Source organism: Notolabrus celidotus, chromosome 5 (assembly GCF_009762535.1).
Source record: "Notolabrus celidotus isolate fNotCel1 chromosome 5, fNotCel1.pri, whole genome shotgun sequence".
Taxonomy (NCBI): Eukaryota; Metazoa; Chordata; class Actinopteri; order Labriformes; family Labridae; genus Notolabrus; species Notolabrus celidotus.
In genome coordinates, this window is record NC_048276.1 from 25,629,816 (window position 1) to 25,646,802 (window position 16,987).

The 16,987-nt window shown below is 38.0% G+C and overlaps 3 protein-coding genes across 4 annotated transcripts in view; 1 reads left to right on the plus strand and 2 right to left on the minus strand.

The window, feature by feature from the left end:
- Window positions 1-6,443, plus strand: part of jhy (junctional cadherin complex regulator) — a 29,374-nt gene extending 22,931 nt beyond the window's left edge. Inside the window, exon 10 of the mRNA XM_034684504.1 lies at window positions 6,217-6,443. The gene's annotated coding sequence lies outside the window, so the exon portion shown is untranslated. The remainder of the gene's footprint in view (window positions 1-6,216) is intronic.
- bsx (brain-specific homeobox) lies at window positions 4,263-6,618 on the minus strand. The gene is made up of 3 exons (XM_034684508.1): window positions 6,261-6,618; window positions 5,484-5,674; window positions 4,263-5,048 (listed from the first exon to the last, which is right to left on the minus strand). The coding sequence occupies exons 1-3, from the start codon at window positions 6,502-6,504 to the stop codon at window positions 4,797-4,799; spliced, it is 687 nt and encodes a 228-aa protein (XP_034540399.1). The 5' UTR covers window positions 6,505-6,618; the 3' UTR covers window positions 4,263-4,796.
- Window positions 6,619-8,941: 2,323 nt separating this feature from the next.
- On the minus strand, window positions 8,942-16,547 carry lim2.1 (lens intrinsic membrane protein 2.1). 2 transcript variants are annotated; one of them, XM_034684155.1, is made up of 6 exons: window positions 16,410-16,547; window positions 16,226-16,283; window positions 12,475-12,656; window positions 10,606-10,755; window positions 10,194-10,328; window positions 8,942-9,191 (listed from the first exon to the last, which is right to left on the minus strand). In XM_034684155.1, exons 3-6 carry the CDS (start codon window positions 12,647-12,649, stop codon window positions 9,130-9,132), a joined length of 522 nt encoding a protein of 173 aa, XP_034540046.1. In that variant the 5' UTR covers window positions 12,650-12,656; window positions 16,226-16,283; window positions 16,410-16,547; the 3' UTR covers window positions 8,942-9,129. The 2 variants fall into 2 exon arrangements, with proteins under 2 accessions (XP_034540046.1, XP_034540047.1); XM_034684156.1 differs by lacking the exons at window positions 16,226-16,283; window positions 16,410-16,547 and adding an exon at window positions 13,635-13,647.
- Window positions 16,548-16,987: the final 440 nt, after the last annotated feature.

Consider the following 16,987-nt stretch of genomic DNA (forward strand, 5'->3'; position numbering starts at 1 on the left):
GATGAAAATGCCATAACAATTTCTAAATGTGGCGATCCCTTGTCTACATTGACACTGAAGGAAAAAAGATGTGGGCTGTATGGTGGTGCACTGGGGAGCACTGTTGCAAGAAGGTTGCTGGTTCAAATCCCCGGTCAAGCAGGTTCCTTTCTGTGTGGAGTTTGCATGTTCTCCCCGTGCATGCATGGATTCTCTCCAGATACTCCGGCTTCCTCCCACAGTCCCAAAAAATGCTTTCCAGGTTAATTGATCACTCTAAATTGCCCGTAGGTGTGTGCGTGAATGGTTGTCTGTCTTTCCATGTTTGCCCTATCCAGGGCGTACCCTGCCTTCCCCCCGAAGTCAGCTGGGATAGGCTCCAGCCCTCCGTGACCAAGAACGGCATAAACGGTCAAGATAATGGATGGATGGGAAAAAATAAGAAAAAAAGAAGTTTTCAGAAAAACTATGAAATGAGTATGAAGCAACTTGATTTCATATTTGCAGAAAACCAAGGGAATAAATAGTGTCACAAACTGCTCTAAGAGTATTTACAAACAAATGTTTGCAGTTCAGAGTTGGTGGTTGCACTTTCTATAACATTATTATCATGCATCAATATGCATTCTGCTTCTTCAGTAGAGGTCTGCTATAGTGTCTCTATGCGTTATTAGCAAGGCAATAACACATCAGTGAAGGACCTGCTGTCATTAAAAACCAAATCCTGGTGTTTTTCTCTCTGGCCTCATATCAACATGTTTTGGGGTTTATAAAGCAGATCTGTTCAAACTTTAGAAGTTATGTCCTTTAGATTTCTTCAGCCACCAGCTGCCAGACAGATTGTAATAGCTGCATCATAGTCTGTTGGTTATGATCAAAGTAAGCACCACTTTAAGTGCTTGTTGGTTTTTGCACTGAGTGTCTGAGAGCATAACAGGAACAATCCCCAGTGATTAATGTTTAACATGTCAGATACATTTTTCAGAGACAAGAAATAACTGTTACATTGTTTTCTCTGAGCCAACATAATCCATTAAGACCACAGGCTGCCCTGTCTTGTTTGTTGTGGTAAGTGTTAAGTGTGTGCTGGATCCAAGCTAAATCTTTAAAACACCAAAGTCACACAGCAATGCCATAAATCAATAAATGAGCCACTCATGTGATCTACCAGACTGCTTTTGTCACTGAAGTCCTTCTGTTTGAATACAAAGGGCAAAGTAACACCTGTTCTGTTTAAAAAGCATCTCACTGTATAAGAAAAGTCTGTCTCTTTTTGTGATCTTGTAAAACCAAAAACATTGTAGGCCTGTCATTGGCAAAGTACGAAAAGACAAGAGAAGCAATTTTAGGTGATGAAGCACATTGACCCAGCCAATAACAACCTGTTTTGCTAAAGAACCTTGTACAGTTTTTAACCAATAAATCTTTTAGACCTGTTTATGTGCGTAAAGTGAAAATACTCTCTCTTATGGAAAGCACAAATCCACAAAATGATGTGGCTCCCATGTGTAAACCGAATCCCATTGTTTTTCAGAACTCCACTTCCAACTATCCCTGTCCAATGTCTTATGCAAACACACAGTTCTACATGGGATTTTTGCACAATTATCAGTTTGTCTCCTTGACCACTAAATCCTGTGTGCACAGTTTAAGCCCGTTAAGTTATCTGCTTTTCCCTCTAAAGTTAACAGTGTGGAAAATGATGCTTATGATGCCAGTCTGAAGCTCACCTGCTCAGATCCTTGTCATGTTTGTTGCCACGTTTTAGTCGTTACTTCTCCCAACACAAAATACTCTCAAGCAGCTCATTTTACTAATTGAACCCTCAGATCATTATCAAAGCACTATTTACCGCAGTGCAACATTTTAATTAGATTATAGTCTCTATTTAACCCATCATGGACTCTTTGAAGCTCTGTGTTTTTAGTGTTAAGTCCTCAGATGCATGGTAGGAAACAAATGACTGAGCCCTGTTTGATTTAATGAGAAACGTTGTCTATTCAGGCTGAGTCCTTTGCATCTTTTTTAGGCCCCACCTCCTCTTTTTTTGCCATTGAAATCCAGTTAATTGAAGGAGTCTTTCACCGCCATACATGAAGGTGGACAAATTAGCATCCCTTTTTACCCACAGGGAAGCCAAAGCAGACGTGGCTACTTTGATGTGAGAAGCACGCTTTCAGTAGACGGCAGGCCTCTTGAAAATGAGCTGATGGCCCTGCTATTTGGTCCAAATACAGATGCGTCCATGTGTTGCAAAACACTTAATCTTTTAATTGATCACCTTCTGCTTGGCCTATTCTCCACATAGTGTTTCTCCCCTCTGCCTGTTAATCAGAATCACATTTTGATGACATGAAAAGCTTTTTAGAAGGCAGGAAAGAATGGCTAATCCACTATGGCATGAGAAAGCAGCATGCCCAGTGAGAAACACAGCTTGTGATAAAACAGTTGAATATATAGTCCGAGCTATTTCAACGTAATGAAATGTACTTGTATATGTTTTTCAGGAAATGTTATATTACTTATTACTCAGTAGCCTACAGAAATACTCACCTGACTTCTACTGTTGCAGTAAATTAAGGTTTACTGAAAGCCGAGAGGATTTATAAAAGAACTAAAGACAATTATTTTATGAATCTACACCGTAGGTCTACCATTAAGGCTGCCCATGCACCAGAAACAATGCACTCTCTGCAGTAAAGTGGATTAAACAGCAGCTGTTGTTGTGGACACCTGTTCATTAGGATTAAAGATAACCTGAATTTTGAAGCATGTTCTATTTTTTATGAGTGAAAAAAATAACTCAAATAGGGCAAAAAATATATTTTGATTTTTTTGTTACACCCATTATATTATAAAGGACAATATATGACTGACACTGTAAACTCCAGTTTGAGTCCTGGCCAGATTACACACAATGACAAAGCCTTAAAACACCAACGGACTAAACTCTTTAAAAGTTGACTCACAGTAAAATGCCAAGCTGTGCTCACACACTTCTTTGTTTCTATTTCATAGAATTTATATATATATATATATATATATATATATATATATATATATATATATAGATAGATAGATAGATAGATAGATAGATAGATAGATAGATAGATAGATAGATAGATAGATAGATAGATAGATGTGTGAATTGTTTTGTTACAATTTCAGTGAAAATGCTCAAAAGTTGTCTATTAAATCTTGTGGCATAAAATGTGTATTTAAAATATAGATTTAAAAAAAAGAGAGATTTTGAGATGCTGAATATTTAAAAGATATAATACACAGTACTTCAAGAGACATATTCTACCTAAACACAGTGGGAAATGGGAGTACCTTTTTTTTTTCTGAACACTTCTTCTCCTGCAACAGATTGCAGATGAGCTTGTTAGATACTCATACTGTTGGCTGAAGTGTTTTTTCTTATTCCAATATATATTTAATTGAATTACTTCGTAAAGTCTTGTAATAAAGGATAAAAGGCAAACGCAGAGTCATAATTATTTTAGTCTCAACTATGGCCTATTGATTTACAGCAGTTGTGATCAGCTCCTATTCAAGCCTAACTGTTCTGTTATTTAGAAAATGTCGGCATGACTGGAAAATTTAAGAATATCAGAATACATTCATCAATCATGTACAGCGTCTGATGTGAACTAATAAAGACATTTAATATACAAATACTGTGAAAATCAGATTGGAGTGGTCACATTTTTCTTTCTTCCACAGAAAGTAATTCCCAGTTAGACAAACTAAAACTATGTACCTATGAAAGACAATGTATCTGCCTTTATAAAGGAGGGATAAAACTGCTGCGTTTTTCAATAAATATTATTCGAACTTTAACTGAAAAGCATTAAAGCTGTAAATTGAATAAATGCCTCCTTTATAAGTCGCTCATTATTTAAACGGATCATTTCGATCATGGGCTGACCATCAGTAAGTCTCGCTGTTTGTATTTAGCGTTTTCATGAAAGTACAGCAGGTAAAGAACAAACAGATCCATGCTGTGCAGACCAATGACAGGTTGGCAGCCCAGTACAGAGACGTTTAACTCGCGCGAACACTTCACCGCTCCCACAGGATCACGATGAAACAACACTGCTGGCTGACATTTGTTTGTGCTTCCTGTCTATTCAGTTGAGGTAGTTATGGAAATGTAAACAACCACATAAAAAGAACCAATAGAATGTATGACAACAAACTTAGCCGATGACTTATTCATTATTTATATACTTTACATAGTGGAGGCTATTTACAGGAAATGATGAGAATTCGGTTCAAGAACAGTTCCTTTGACTAAAACGTATTCATAATAATATTATACAATTGCAAAAAAATATCAAAAGTAGACGAATAGAAAAAGATAACAATAAAAAGTAGCGTATAAGTGCATAAAGGCTGGGCGGCGTGATGCGTCTTTGTTGCAAAGCAAAGAGATCTATGGATGAGTTATCCAAAATAGTCCGATTTTTTAAGAGTAATTAAAAATCGTGTTTTACCTTGAAAAAAAAATCTGGAATTATAGTGATATAGCATAACAATGGTTTATAATAATAATAATAATAATAATAATAATAATAATAATAATAATAACAACAATAATAATAATTATAATCTTGTCGGACGTAAAAACACCATCTTTCTTATACAAAGTGTAAAGAGGGTAGTTGTACAAAGTAAAATAATGGTCCCGTCATGCGCGTGTGAATAAATATTAAAACAGTGGACCATTTTTAGCCTAACTGGAGTGAACAGAACGTGGTATATACAGACTTACAGAGTGAAAGTCGCTGCTAATAAAACAGCTCTGCATCCTACTATAGCAGATGATCCGGGGAGCAAACGTCGTCCTCGATGTCCACGTCGTCCTCGTCGTTCTCGTCTAGCATGAAGGAGTCCGGCTGCAGTCCGTGTGTGAGCTCCTCTGCGCTCTTACTGTCGGTCAGCTCGCTCTCGCTGGAGTTTTCTGCGGATCTGTCCAGTTCCCCGGCGGGAGTTTTCCGCTCGTCCTGCGCCTTTCTCAGCTGCTTCTTGTGCTTCATCCGCCTGTTCTGGAACCACGTTTTTACCTGCATGAGGGTGAATGGAAGAAAGATGTCGATCACCAAAAACATATCCCGAGCAGTGTATCATGTCTACCTCGTCTGTCTTTAATAGGCCTATAAGAAGTGGCAAATTGCAGAGACATATGACAAATCATAACTACACAGAAAGAACAAGCTTGTGTGAATATTTAATGCATTGCTAAATATGAAAATGGGAATTTTTTATAGGCAGTTTTAATAATTCATATGTAAGTTTATATTTTTGCATTAGGCCTATGTGTTTCTGTGAGATGTGACCGAGACATTTTCACACATTATTATTTTTAATGACAAAAAATAAATAAAAAGCATCAACAAAGTAACAAAGTAATGTGAAAAGTAAGAAACACCATACAGGACAGCAGGATGCTTCTGTACGGATATTACGATGCTTTCGTGTGTGTGCTTGCGCGCGCGCACCTGAGTCTCGGACAGACTGAGCGCCGTGGCCAGCTCCACTCTCTCTGGGGTGGACAGGTACCGCTGGATCTCAAACCTCTTCTCAAGGCCGGACAGCTGCGAGTCTGAGAACACCGTCCGGGCCTTCCTGCGCCTGCAGTGCTTTCCCGGTAACTCTGCGTGGTGCTGGAATAAAGCGGGCATTTGCATCCCTGCAGGGGACAGACAACAGGTGTTAGAAAACAACAATCATAAGTAAAAAAAATCGAACACAAAAACACAAAAACGAATAAACAAACACAAACTCTTAAACTGCAACCAGAGTGGCTGTCATGATTGTAACGGAATAATCAGGCTTGTGATTTAGCCTACAGGCCTATTTTCAATTTGTTGGCTGTTGTGCCTTTGTCAAATTAATTAAAACGTTTTTAAGTTATTGTTTGCTGAATTTCAAGGCCACATTAATTACCTTTTGAATAGTTCTAACACTGGATAAAAAGAAAGTTTGAGCAGGTTAAATATACATTTTATAGGTGTAACCTTGTCAATTTTAACGAGTATATTAACAGAACTGAATGCATATCCAACCATACGCATATTTTATTAGGATTACCATTATTATTATGATTGTTATTATTATTATTATTATTAGGCCTTTGTATGTTTTATTATTATATTCTCTTTTTTTTCTTGGAGCCGCTGCGGCCATGGACGTTGGCAAATTTATAACCAACTTTGCACTTTGTTTTGACAGGAGTTCATCCCAACCCCTTGCCTCTACCCCACGTTTATGCTCACCAGATGTGAAGAAGTACTGTGGGTGCTCCGGCTTGTGGAGCGGGTGGTGCGGATGCGGCGCCAATATCGGGGTCGGCATGAGAGGATATCCATATTCCAGGATGGGCATCCGAGAGGCCAGGGAGCTGCAGAATGGAGAGGGGATGACCTCTCTCAGCGGCTTGGGTTTATGCAGTAAGATGTCCTCAATAAAAAACGACGTGGACCTCTGCGTGGGCGCCACAGAGGAGTAGTTCATACTCATGATGATGGTTTGGGTTTGTTGTTTTCTGCCTTTACACTTGCATCAGTGTCTGGCTCCTCGCGCAGCTCAGGCGGGCTGGATCCAGTCTTTGTGTGATCAGTGAATGACACTATACGTCGGGCATTAGCTGACAGATTTACAACAAGCATTTATTCAGACAGAAAAGCGGATTGGGGAAATTGATTTGCGCATCACCCAATTACAACTGTGTTTGGGCGGTACTTTGTTCTGATTGGCTTAGGCGCATTGAAGCCCACATCACCGCATCATGGCGACGTAAGCTCAGGACTCGTAGAAATAGCCTCTCATTTGGTCGCCTGGCAACCGTTTTTTTCCTTGGGTTTCGCGAGCACCAAGTGACCTAGAGGAAGAATTGGTCTTTACCTAGCTAAAGTATTTTTTGTAAAATAATTTAAAGACAAATTCAGCTATTATTAAATGCCAAATGAAGTCATTTATGAATACAAATTGAGACACAGGCTACTTGTTATTAAATACATATATCCTTTCAATATTAAAAAGCTGTAGCTATATATAAAAAAAAAAAAAAGTACCATCTTCAGAAAAATATTCCTGTTTGATAGAATCTGGTCCAGACCTGCAGCATGTTGATTCAGATTGCGGGTTCAATTGTTTGAAGAGGTAAAGTTATATAAGAACAACAACTGACCCATGGATAACCTGACGTCTTTTGACGAACATTATTTCAAACTACAGATACTTTAGACCAAGAAGTTTGTTGATTTTTTTTGGATATTTCAGACAGAATGCTCGTGTCCAATCTATGTTGTTGTCTTTTAACCCTTAACTTGTTTTTTCTTCCAAGAGAAAACAGAGGTGATAATGTGGTAGTATGAAAAATAGGTTATTCGTGTTTAACTCATTTGTCCTGATTTATTTCTGACGTAACGATGTGAAATATAAGCCTCAACATATTTATTTGTTTCTTTAATGACGTGTCATGCACGTTGTTGAACAAAACTTTAAATTAACTTGTATGCAAACTTGGACATGCGACAGTTTTTTTATCTGCGTAATTTACTTGGGTAGCTTTGGAACTTCATGATAGTCTTTCTGAACCGAGTGTGTCACAGGAGGATTGTTCTGCTGCAGGCCTGTCTAGTAATTCCGCCCAAATTGGCTGTAATTGTCGGCATTAAAATCTGGAGGAGTACAAGTGCCGCTCCTGTGCCCATTTGCGAAAGAAAGCACTGCGCTGTAATTTGTTGATATGGTGTTGTCATCACATTTCCAATCAGGCCGCTTAATGTGAAAGTGTCTTAATGTAGGCAGAATTCACGCTGCAATGCTATTAGACAATTAAGGAAGATGTTAGAGCGGAAGTTGTAATCCTGGGGCTGCAGGACAGGATTTCCATTTGATCAGATGAAGGGAGAACAATTACTTACTGGGAATCAGTTACGCCGCAGAAGCGCTGTTCTGCTGCATTAGTGTGCAGGAGTTTGTCATAAATGGACGTGTGCGCTCCAAATAGAAATCAGCACACTTTGGTGTCTGCAAATCAAACACCGTTTGGCACGTTGGGGACCGTATACAGGCAGGACCTGGAGGCTACTTAAAGAAAATTTCATCCGTGATTAAGGTGCTGACAAGTGTGCACAATATTCAAAAAAGCACAACATCCTGAGCTAATAAAATATGTCATTTAAAGCTTGTTTCTTCAGGGTACTAATCGGAAAAGTCATACAGGAGAATGTTTATATAACTTTCTGGGAGGTTATTCAGAAAACATGATTGTAGCAGTCAAACACAATTCAATTAGTATTTTTAATTCATATTTTTCAGTGACACATAGCAGAAAGAAAGGAGCCTTATAAGACATGTGCGTCACAGAACGCACCGGGATAACAAGTTGCTTTTAGGCGAAAATTAGAAAGTAAATGAAACAAATGGCCATGAAATCGTCTTAAGAGACGCCCCCGAAGCGCCGTTAAGCGGCTTTATTTAGCCATTTAATCAAGTAAAATTTTGAGCGGGTTGGGCAGTGCGTCACTCCGGTAAGTGGCTCGTTTGAATGAGAGGTTTTCAGAGTTAATACCTACAGTTTTATAAGTAGTCTTGCTGCTGAAGGTGAGCTGTAGAGCGAAGCAATAATGAGAATGACCCACTGATATTATTTACACAAAAGTGTATTCTCACTGCTGACTTTAAATAAACAATAATAGATACCAACCGATGTCACAAGTTTTTCTTTAAAATTAAATTCCCTATATCTACATATATTGTGATATTGTGTAGGCCTATAGTATTAAATCAATAGAAAGTCACATTTATCTTCTCTATGCTCGCCATTGCTTCACCAGTGGCTTTAACAGAAATAAGGTAATACAATGCAACCCCCCCCCATAGTAAAAGAAGAGACGTGAAATAAAATATACGCACATTTTTTTAGACGTCAAATAAAATATAGGCCCAGGGTTTTCAACATAATAATACAGTCAGATTTTCAAAAGCCTTTATTGAAATCACTTAAACTTTCCTTTTAGTTATGTTTCCGGGATATGAGCTCAGTGGCTATACATTGTACACTAGTGTTGACGGCGGATGGTCTATAATGCAGCTCTCATGATCAGAACCTGCAAGTTATTCCTGGATGAATTTCTTTTAGTGAGAAGTTGCGCTCCTGGGGCATTCATGCATCCGATAGGCACAAAAATAGAAAATACCTGCAAAGAAAGAATGAGAGGTCAGGTATTTAGTCGAAGATTTCAACATAATCATCACGACATTTGCAAACAGATAAACAGTCTATGTTCAGTCTGGGTAAATGTACTCTGATTATTCACACATGTATAAACCATTGTCATATTCAGTACATCCATCCAAGCGGCAGTTTTTGCACAGCATGCAGGACAATTCAGAGACAAGCACCTACTCCGAACATCACTGACTGATAATGTCACATCATTGATCCAGCTGCTTGAAAATGAGTTAACAGGTGTATGACTGCATTCTGCTGAGAGTGGGTCATTTCATTGTGTTATAACATAGTCTTTATCTGATTTATTATACAGCAGTTTTACGTAATTCGTCAGACATGCAGGTACTTGTTAAGGCCTGTAAAACATATAGAGGTAATTTCAGGCTTTCTGCTTGCTCTTCAAGCATTTTGTCTTGGCTTCTCTGAGTTCATCCATCCATTTTTAGATACTTCATGAATTTGTTTATAAAATGTCCATTGCAGTTGTTATTAGGGAAGTATTTTTCTTCAAAAAGCTCATCACAAATAATTATAATATAATTGTATTTGCTCTGTATCATAATTATTGAAAATAAATTGATCTTTCTGAATTGCCAAAATTGAAACTCAGAACTTTGAGTGGTGGATAGTGAAGATATGACTGTCCATTTGAAGCCCTTTACCTACTTTGATTGGCTTAAATAATCTTAGACTTCTAAAATCTTAAAATAGTCAAGACACAGTGAATATTTCTAAATTGGACTATCTAGCCCCCATAAATAAGCATTTGATATCCATTTTGAAGAGAAAGAAAAGTAGGCTCTGTTGGCACACATCACCCAGGGCTCAAATAAACTCCAGGCACTGTGTGTAAAATAAAAGCACCACATTAACGTCCCCCATAGAGGACAAAAACAAATTTCCATGAGTCATGAAACATGGAAAAAGAGGAAATCTAAACAGTTCAGTTTTCTGTTTTGATGTGTACCTGAAAAGAAGGTGAGAACCACTGACACCCAGCCGATGATATAGGACCAGGAGAACCTCCAGTTTCCATAGCGTTTCCCGTAGTAGTTAATAGTCACACCAGTGTACACTGCCATTGCTAGAAACACTAAAAAGCCTTAAAAGGATAAATTAAAAAGTAGGAGTATGGGGTAAATGTTTCTGAAGCAATATCATTGTATCATAGCACACACTGACTTAGTACCACTACACATGATGCAAAACAAAGCAGTAGCAACAGATGAGGAGCCTTATAATAGAAAAAAGGCGTATTTATTTAGACACGTTTGTTACTTTAAACATAGCACAACATAGCAATAGAGCCCAGATTTAAACATCATAGTAACTCTTTAAACCAAACCAAAAAAGTAGGAAATTGAAACATTGAAACTTACATGAGATGAAAAACAATATGCCTGCAGCAAAGGTTTTGTCAAACCTGTCGAGTGATGAGTAATGGATGAAGGCCATAATGCCAATGATGATGCCAATGAAACAGGCCAAAAGAGAGAGGATCATGAGGGCACGGGTGGCGTCTAGGTGGGCTGTGAAAAAGGTCAAAGGTCAAAGATCAATCAGAGTCACGGCTGGGGTCAGTGTAAGTCAAAACGGACGTGAGTGATCTGGTCACGCCATGTTAACAAGCCAATTTGGTGAAGATCATGTCAGTCAACATCTTTTAAAGGAAAGATCAATTTCAATTTCTGTGATCATTTCAAGTGTCAACATGGAGAACCAAAATCAGTTAAATCAAACAAGTCTCCAACTGAAACCAGTGAAACCAATAGATACTCTTAATACAGAGTGAAGCTGTATTTAACACTTCATGTTATGAAGGCAGAATCAATCTTGCAAGGAGTCATAAGAGGAGCCAAAATATGAATTTGCCTCTCCCTTTAGTCTCACTTAATCTTAAAAAAACAGGTTTGTGCAAAAAGAAGTATAACCCTGACCAAATCATTACAGCAGATATTGTGTGTCCAGTATACAACATATGTCCCATGAAAGATAAATAATAAATAACCATACATTATGTGGTATGATCAATCCATCCATTCATCCATCCATCCATCAATCCATCCATCTTGTTCATCCCATTCATGTTATCAATACTGTTTTATTCTTGATACTGAGAAGGTCCTATAGACATGTCGGTCAAAATTCAATGAAAACATCATGAAGCCTGTTTGCTATACAATGCTGTCTTGTATTAACAGTTAGCTTAATGTAAAATATAGCGAGTTAGCCTAGCAGTACTTCCAGGTTAGCATTAGCCTTTAAAACATGGAGCTGGTCGCATGAGAAGCATGCTGAATATTTTTCAATTAATGTCAGGTCAAGATGAAGAGTGTTTTTTAACCACAAATGTGGATTACCTTTTGTGTTAGGTTATAGCAATACTTTCTCTACCCCAACTTATCAAAAGCTAGGGAAAAATAGTATTTGAACGGAAGCATTTTTACTGTGGTGGTGGTGCTCCTGGTCTTTTCAGTGAAGTTGGATGATGTTATATTAAACGATCGAACCATGCGCTTTGTTATTTGACTATACCCTGTTGGTCTTAGATATTCAATTGACATCTATTCATTAAATGTTTAAGGTACTGTATGACACAGTAGCTACCCCTTTTTGCTTGTAAAGAGGTAGTCGAGGTAGCAGTAATGATGTCTTTCAAAACAGCAACAACAGGGTAGAATAAATCAATATTCAAAATGGTTTGAAATTTACAAAAAATATGAAAAAAAAAATCGTTTGAAATTTCAAAATTCCCTTGTTGAGGATCTTTATATATTAAATATTCAATATGATTTCTGGACATGCAAAAACAGTACACATCATTTTGTAGAAAAAAAAACGTTGTTAATGTTGTGAAATTTTGGGGTTGTGGTCCTGTTCCTAAAATAATTGTATAGTTTGAGTATTAATATGTTTTTATTTTATTATTTTAATTACATTTTTTTTTTTTTTACATTGTTTAATTTAAAGGTTCTGCAGCTCGGTTGGATACTGTATGATAGTTATGTAATGGACAAAAGCTATAAAAATAACATGCATATTAAATAACTTATATACATTATTTGATTTCATAGAGGTCAAACTTCAGTAACATTAGACACAGACTGTGAGTTGAAGAATCAACCTCCAGGCTCTTGGGTTCAACCTGCATGCTTTGACAGGTGGGAGTCAAAATTGTTTTATCACACCCATGATGCTTTGCCTCCATCTTTCAGAAAAGTTCTAGCAAAAACATTTGTCCAACCTACCAATGCTGTCGTTGTGCGGGAAGCATTTCCCTGGCATGCAGTAGCGCCACAGACCCTGGTGCATGTACTTGCTGGACTGCCGATACTGCATCCAGTAATCGGTTGCTGTGGAAACGATCAGTAGGATGTTCCCCACGCCTGCACAGAACAGCCCTCCACCCATGAAGCTGTACATCCTGCACCTGCAGACACAAACACACACACACACGCACACACACACACACAGACATACAAGGAGGAATAAGGTCACTCAGCATCAGTGGTCAGTGGCAGACCCCTCCACTCCACCTCAAACACACACACTTCAGTGGGAGAGCCTCTAAGTGTCAGTAATTGTGCTGTAATGAACAAATTATTTCCACCGAATTGAGCTTCGAGGTCATGGGTGTGTGTATGCTTCACTTTGTTCTCTGGGGGATCAGTCCCTGAAAATGTGCTTTACATACTTCCCAACCCCCTTTGCGCACACATACACAAACACACACACACACAAACAGAAACACACAGGAGTCCTGCAATGCTTTGATACTTGATACATCTATTGCTCATTGTTCCACCTGGATGCAATATCCTGCATCCATCCTCTCTTTCTCGTGGAGAGCTGTCGCAGATTTTTTCAGGGGGAAAGGATGATAAAATGATATATCTTGTTGTGTCTGAAACCTGAATGGGTTGCTCGTTCAAGAGCTCTGTGTATTCATTGAAGAGCTCTGGATCACTCTGAGCATCTTCTCTGCAAAGCAGAGCAGCTATTTCAATCCCGAACCAGAGCGCCTTTTAAATCTGTTAGATCTACAGCATCTAAAACTAATAAAAATAGTCTCAGTAAAAGTTAGACTGCGTATCCTTTTCTGCCTTCTTCTCCTGGTTTTTGTTTACTGTGCCTTTGTTACTCGCTATATGTTGCCAAGTGTTAGGCTCATTGTGGATTAGAGCTTGGTCCGTGTGAACAATATAACAAAGATTGCTCTATAAACCTGCATCTTTTGTAGTGTCTGAAGATAACATTTGTTATCAAATGATCAGTTAGTTGATTGATTATAATTCAAATCTTATTCTTTTCAAAACAATTTGATTCAACATTTTTTATGGGACTTATTTCTTCCAAAAAAAAAAAAAGTTTCTTTTTCACTCAGAGAGAGGCCTTGACTGACACCGACCTTGTGGCTGACCATTTCCTCTCTATCACATCTTTTTACACTTACAGAAAATGTCTACAAATGTCTTAGATTCCTTTAAAACACCTGAGATGAAGACGAAGGGATCATACGATTGTCTTCCTTACACACTGTTTTCTACTATACATTTTGTCACAAGGTTATATTTCTTCATCTTTATTTTTCCCTCTAGTTTGGCCATGAAACTTTGAGAAAGGGAATTGTAGTTCCACATCTTAACCTTTGTTAAGTGACTGCAGAGTCAACATTTTATCTCAGTGGAATTTAGAATTTAAGACTTTCTTAATAAAGTGAGACAAAACCCTCCTTTTACATATCCTCAAACAGAACTGACTAACATTTTCTGTAGAGCTTGTGGAGCCGGACTGGGTCATCACATGGCAGCACACAAAAACCCCAGAATAAAGAAGGCACAAATATCTTAATTTGCACCAGCAGTTATTAGACAAAACAAAATGTTACCTCACCTCAATCAATCCGTTTGATGAAGACGTTAATGAAGACAAAATGAAAAAATAACGCTATAATGCCAAGATCAGGCAGATTTGCAGCAGGCTAACAGCACACGGTGAAAGGGGAGAAACTGGGGCTACAACAAACACTGTGCTGAGACAAAAGACCAAGCTGAACAGTGACCAATCCGCAGTCAGCGGTGCTGAGGTCTGGGAATCTGCTGAAAAAACAGAAATGTCCAAAGCTTGGCAAGCTGCAGTAATAGTGATGACTGCATGGTTTTGATTGAAAGTGGAGGGATGAACTGGCTTTAGAGGGGGCCAAACCAAGCCAAGCAGGTGTTGAATCAGTCTTTGGCAACTGTGCTCCTGATTTAACTCAACTTTTAAAAGCACAGTGCTTAAATGCTTTTATAAAGTCTCATGCCATTTTATTTAAAAAATAAACTTGATCAGCTCACTTCTGAACGCAAACCTAAAAAACGTTGCGATATACTTCATATCAAAAAAGTTATTTACCAACTCTGCAAAGAGCAGCTGGATATATATCTATTACAAGAAACTAAATAAATGACTGAAGTTCACTGTTTTGAAACCATCACAATGAGTATCATATACAATGAAATAAAAAATCATTGGACTCATAACACAACAATATTAGATTCAGAAGGATGATACATCATTAACATCTCCGTCTCTCTACAGTTGCTAATCTGTATGGCCCCAGTAAAAACATTGGTACTTCTTTCAAACAATCTTTTTCTGTTCTCAACAATTTATCCAGCTCAGAGTTCATCTTAAAAGGAACACTACTGTATTTGATACCCATTGTTCATGAGAATGACAACCAACAACAAAAGTCCCTGTACTATGAACAAGGCCGTAATGCAAGCCAGTTTTGGTGTCACTTAAATTACATAATTTTGCGGATTATAACTTGTTATACAAGAGAAAGTATTATAATGCTGTACTGTTATAACACGTGATTTATCCCCTATTGCCTTTACATCTTTTTACACCATGGCTTTATCAATTGTACGTTTACATATCATTTCCATCATTATCAGGTGAAAACAATGTGTTTGTGTGTGACTGTCTGCAATAGCTCCATGTGTGTCATTCTCAACCATTCCCTGCAGACGGTCTGTATAATTGTTTCACCAGTTATTCTTCCTGTATTATTTGCAGTCTTTTCCCCTGTGTTTCATGTCTCTTGTTCTTGTATTCATTGTGTGTGTATTTTCCCTTGTACTTCTTAGTTCTTAGTTCTTGTTTTGTCTCTTTGCTTTTTTGTTGTTAAACCCTTTTATTTCTAGTCTGCATTTTGGGTCCTCTTCTTTAGTTTTTGCCTCAGTCATGATATAATTTAATTGAATCCAAAGGTTAAGTTTGACAATGTGAAACTATTGCATGCTTTCATTTTGTTATGAGGCATGGAGTCTCTCAAAGTTGACTAAATTACATTACAGACTTGGCCCTGTCTGTGGATAACTGTAGCCAGCTTGTGTTGTTTCCTCCGACAGTTTCTAATCGAAGGGGCCAAGCTGACTGTGACTATTGTGGCTAGTATTTTAACTAGTGACAAGTAATCCCTCTTTAAAAAAAATCCCTTTAAGCTAGAGCAGAAACATGTTCAATTCATGTTAACAGGTTTTAAAAAAACAAGGATAATTTCTCTTAGTGATACACACTGCTATCTTTTGCTTGCGTTACCAACTAAAGGGATAGTGGGTGAATGCTTGTTTTGGCATGACACAAGGCACAAAAAGAACAATTATTTTGACTAGATTTATCAGTATTTATTAGAAGGAACCTAAAAAAAATGTATGAAGGCGTTAAAACCATGACAATTTATAAAAATATGATGGGGAATGAGCCCTGCCAATTTGAAAGGGCAGGACTTACCTGGAAACAGAGACCATTCATTTATAACACTGCTGTTACAATGTAATGCTCAGAAATACTTCAACTTTTATCTGATTCTCACTTTCAGAGTTGGTTGTAAGGTAAATGGAGCCTGCAGGTGTTTTAAAAGGCAGCTCACACCATTACAGATCTTTGTGCTCTGATTTTGTTTCTTTCCTTCTGACCATCATCTGACTGTGTTTGCTCCTGTTGTACCTGTTTTCTCCATCCAGCTGGGTCTCCTGTTGCTTTGACACACACACATGCACAAACCCTGAAGATGAAAGGAGAAGAGTAGCTCCATTACCTGCATTACAGCAAGTTGCTCAGACCAATTGACAACAACAAAATGCCCCAGAAAAAGCATTTTTTCTGCCTGAGATTTGAGTGCTGTACTTACATCTAACTTCATTTTTATAGACCACAGCCTATTTTCTTCCATCGAGAGTGTGGAAGTCAGGAGGACATCTGATATCCTCATGTGCACCATCAAAGTGGACAATATGCCTCTGTGACAGCAGAGCAAATCCATGTTTTCTCGAATCCATCCAGCTTTTGAGACATTAATTTTGTTTGGGAAAGTCTGTATTTATGTGGTATTATGGGTGGGTAAAGAGTTCATACTGCACTCAGGAGGTAATGTGGCAGGGATAATTACACAGAGTGTGTGGTTTGCTTTTCTTGCATTATTGTTGTGAAGTCACTAAGCTTGGAAACGTCATAAATCCTGCAGCACATGTGCTTGTTCATGTGCACCTGCTGTCAGAGCAACACAATCCAGATCTCATGTCACTGTTTACCTGCATATTCTAATATGTTTTTCAAATCTGTTTCTGCTCATTTCATTATCTCAGACTTATGATTATAATAGTGTTTTGGCAAAATATGGAAGTAAATCAGCCATTGAATTTCTAGCACTGGATATTAATGCATTGAAATTATGTTCTAGCTCGGTAAGCGTCTGCACAGTTGGCAGTT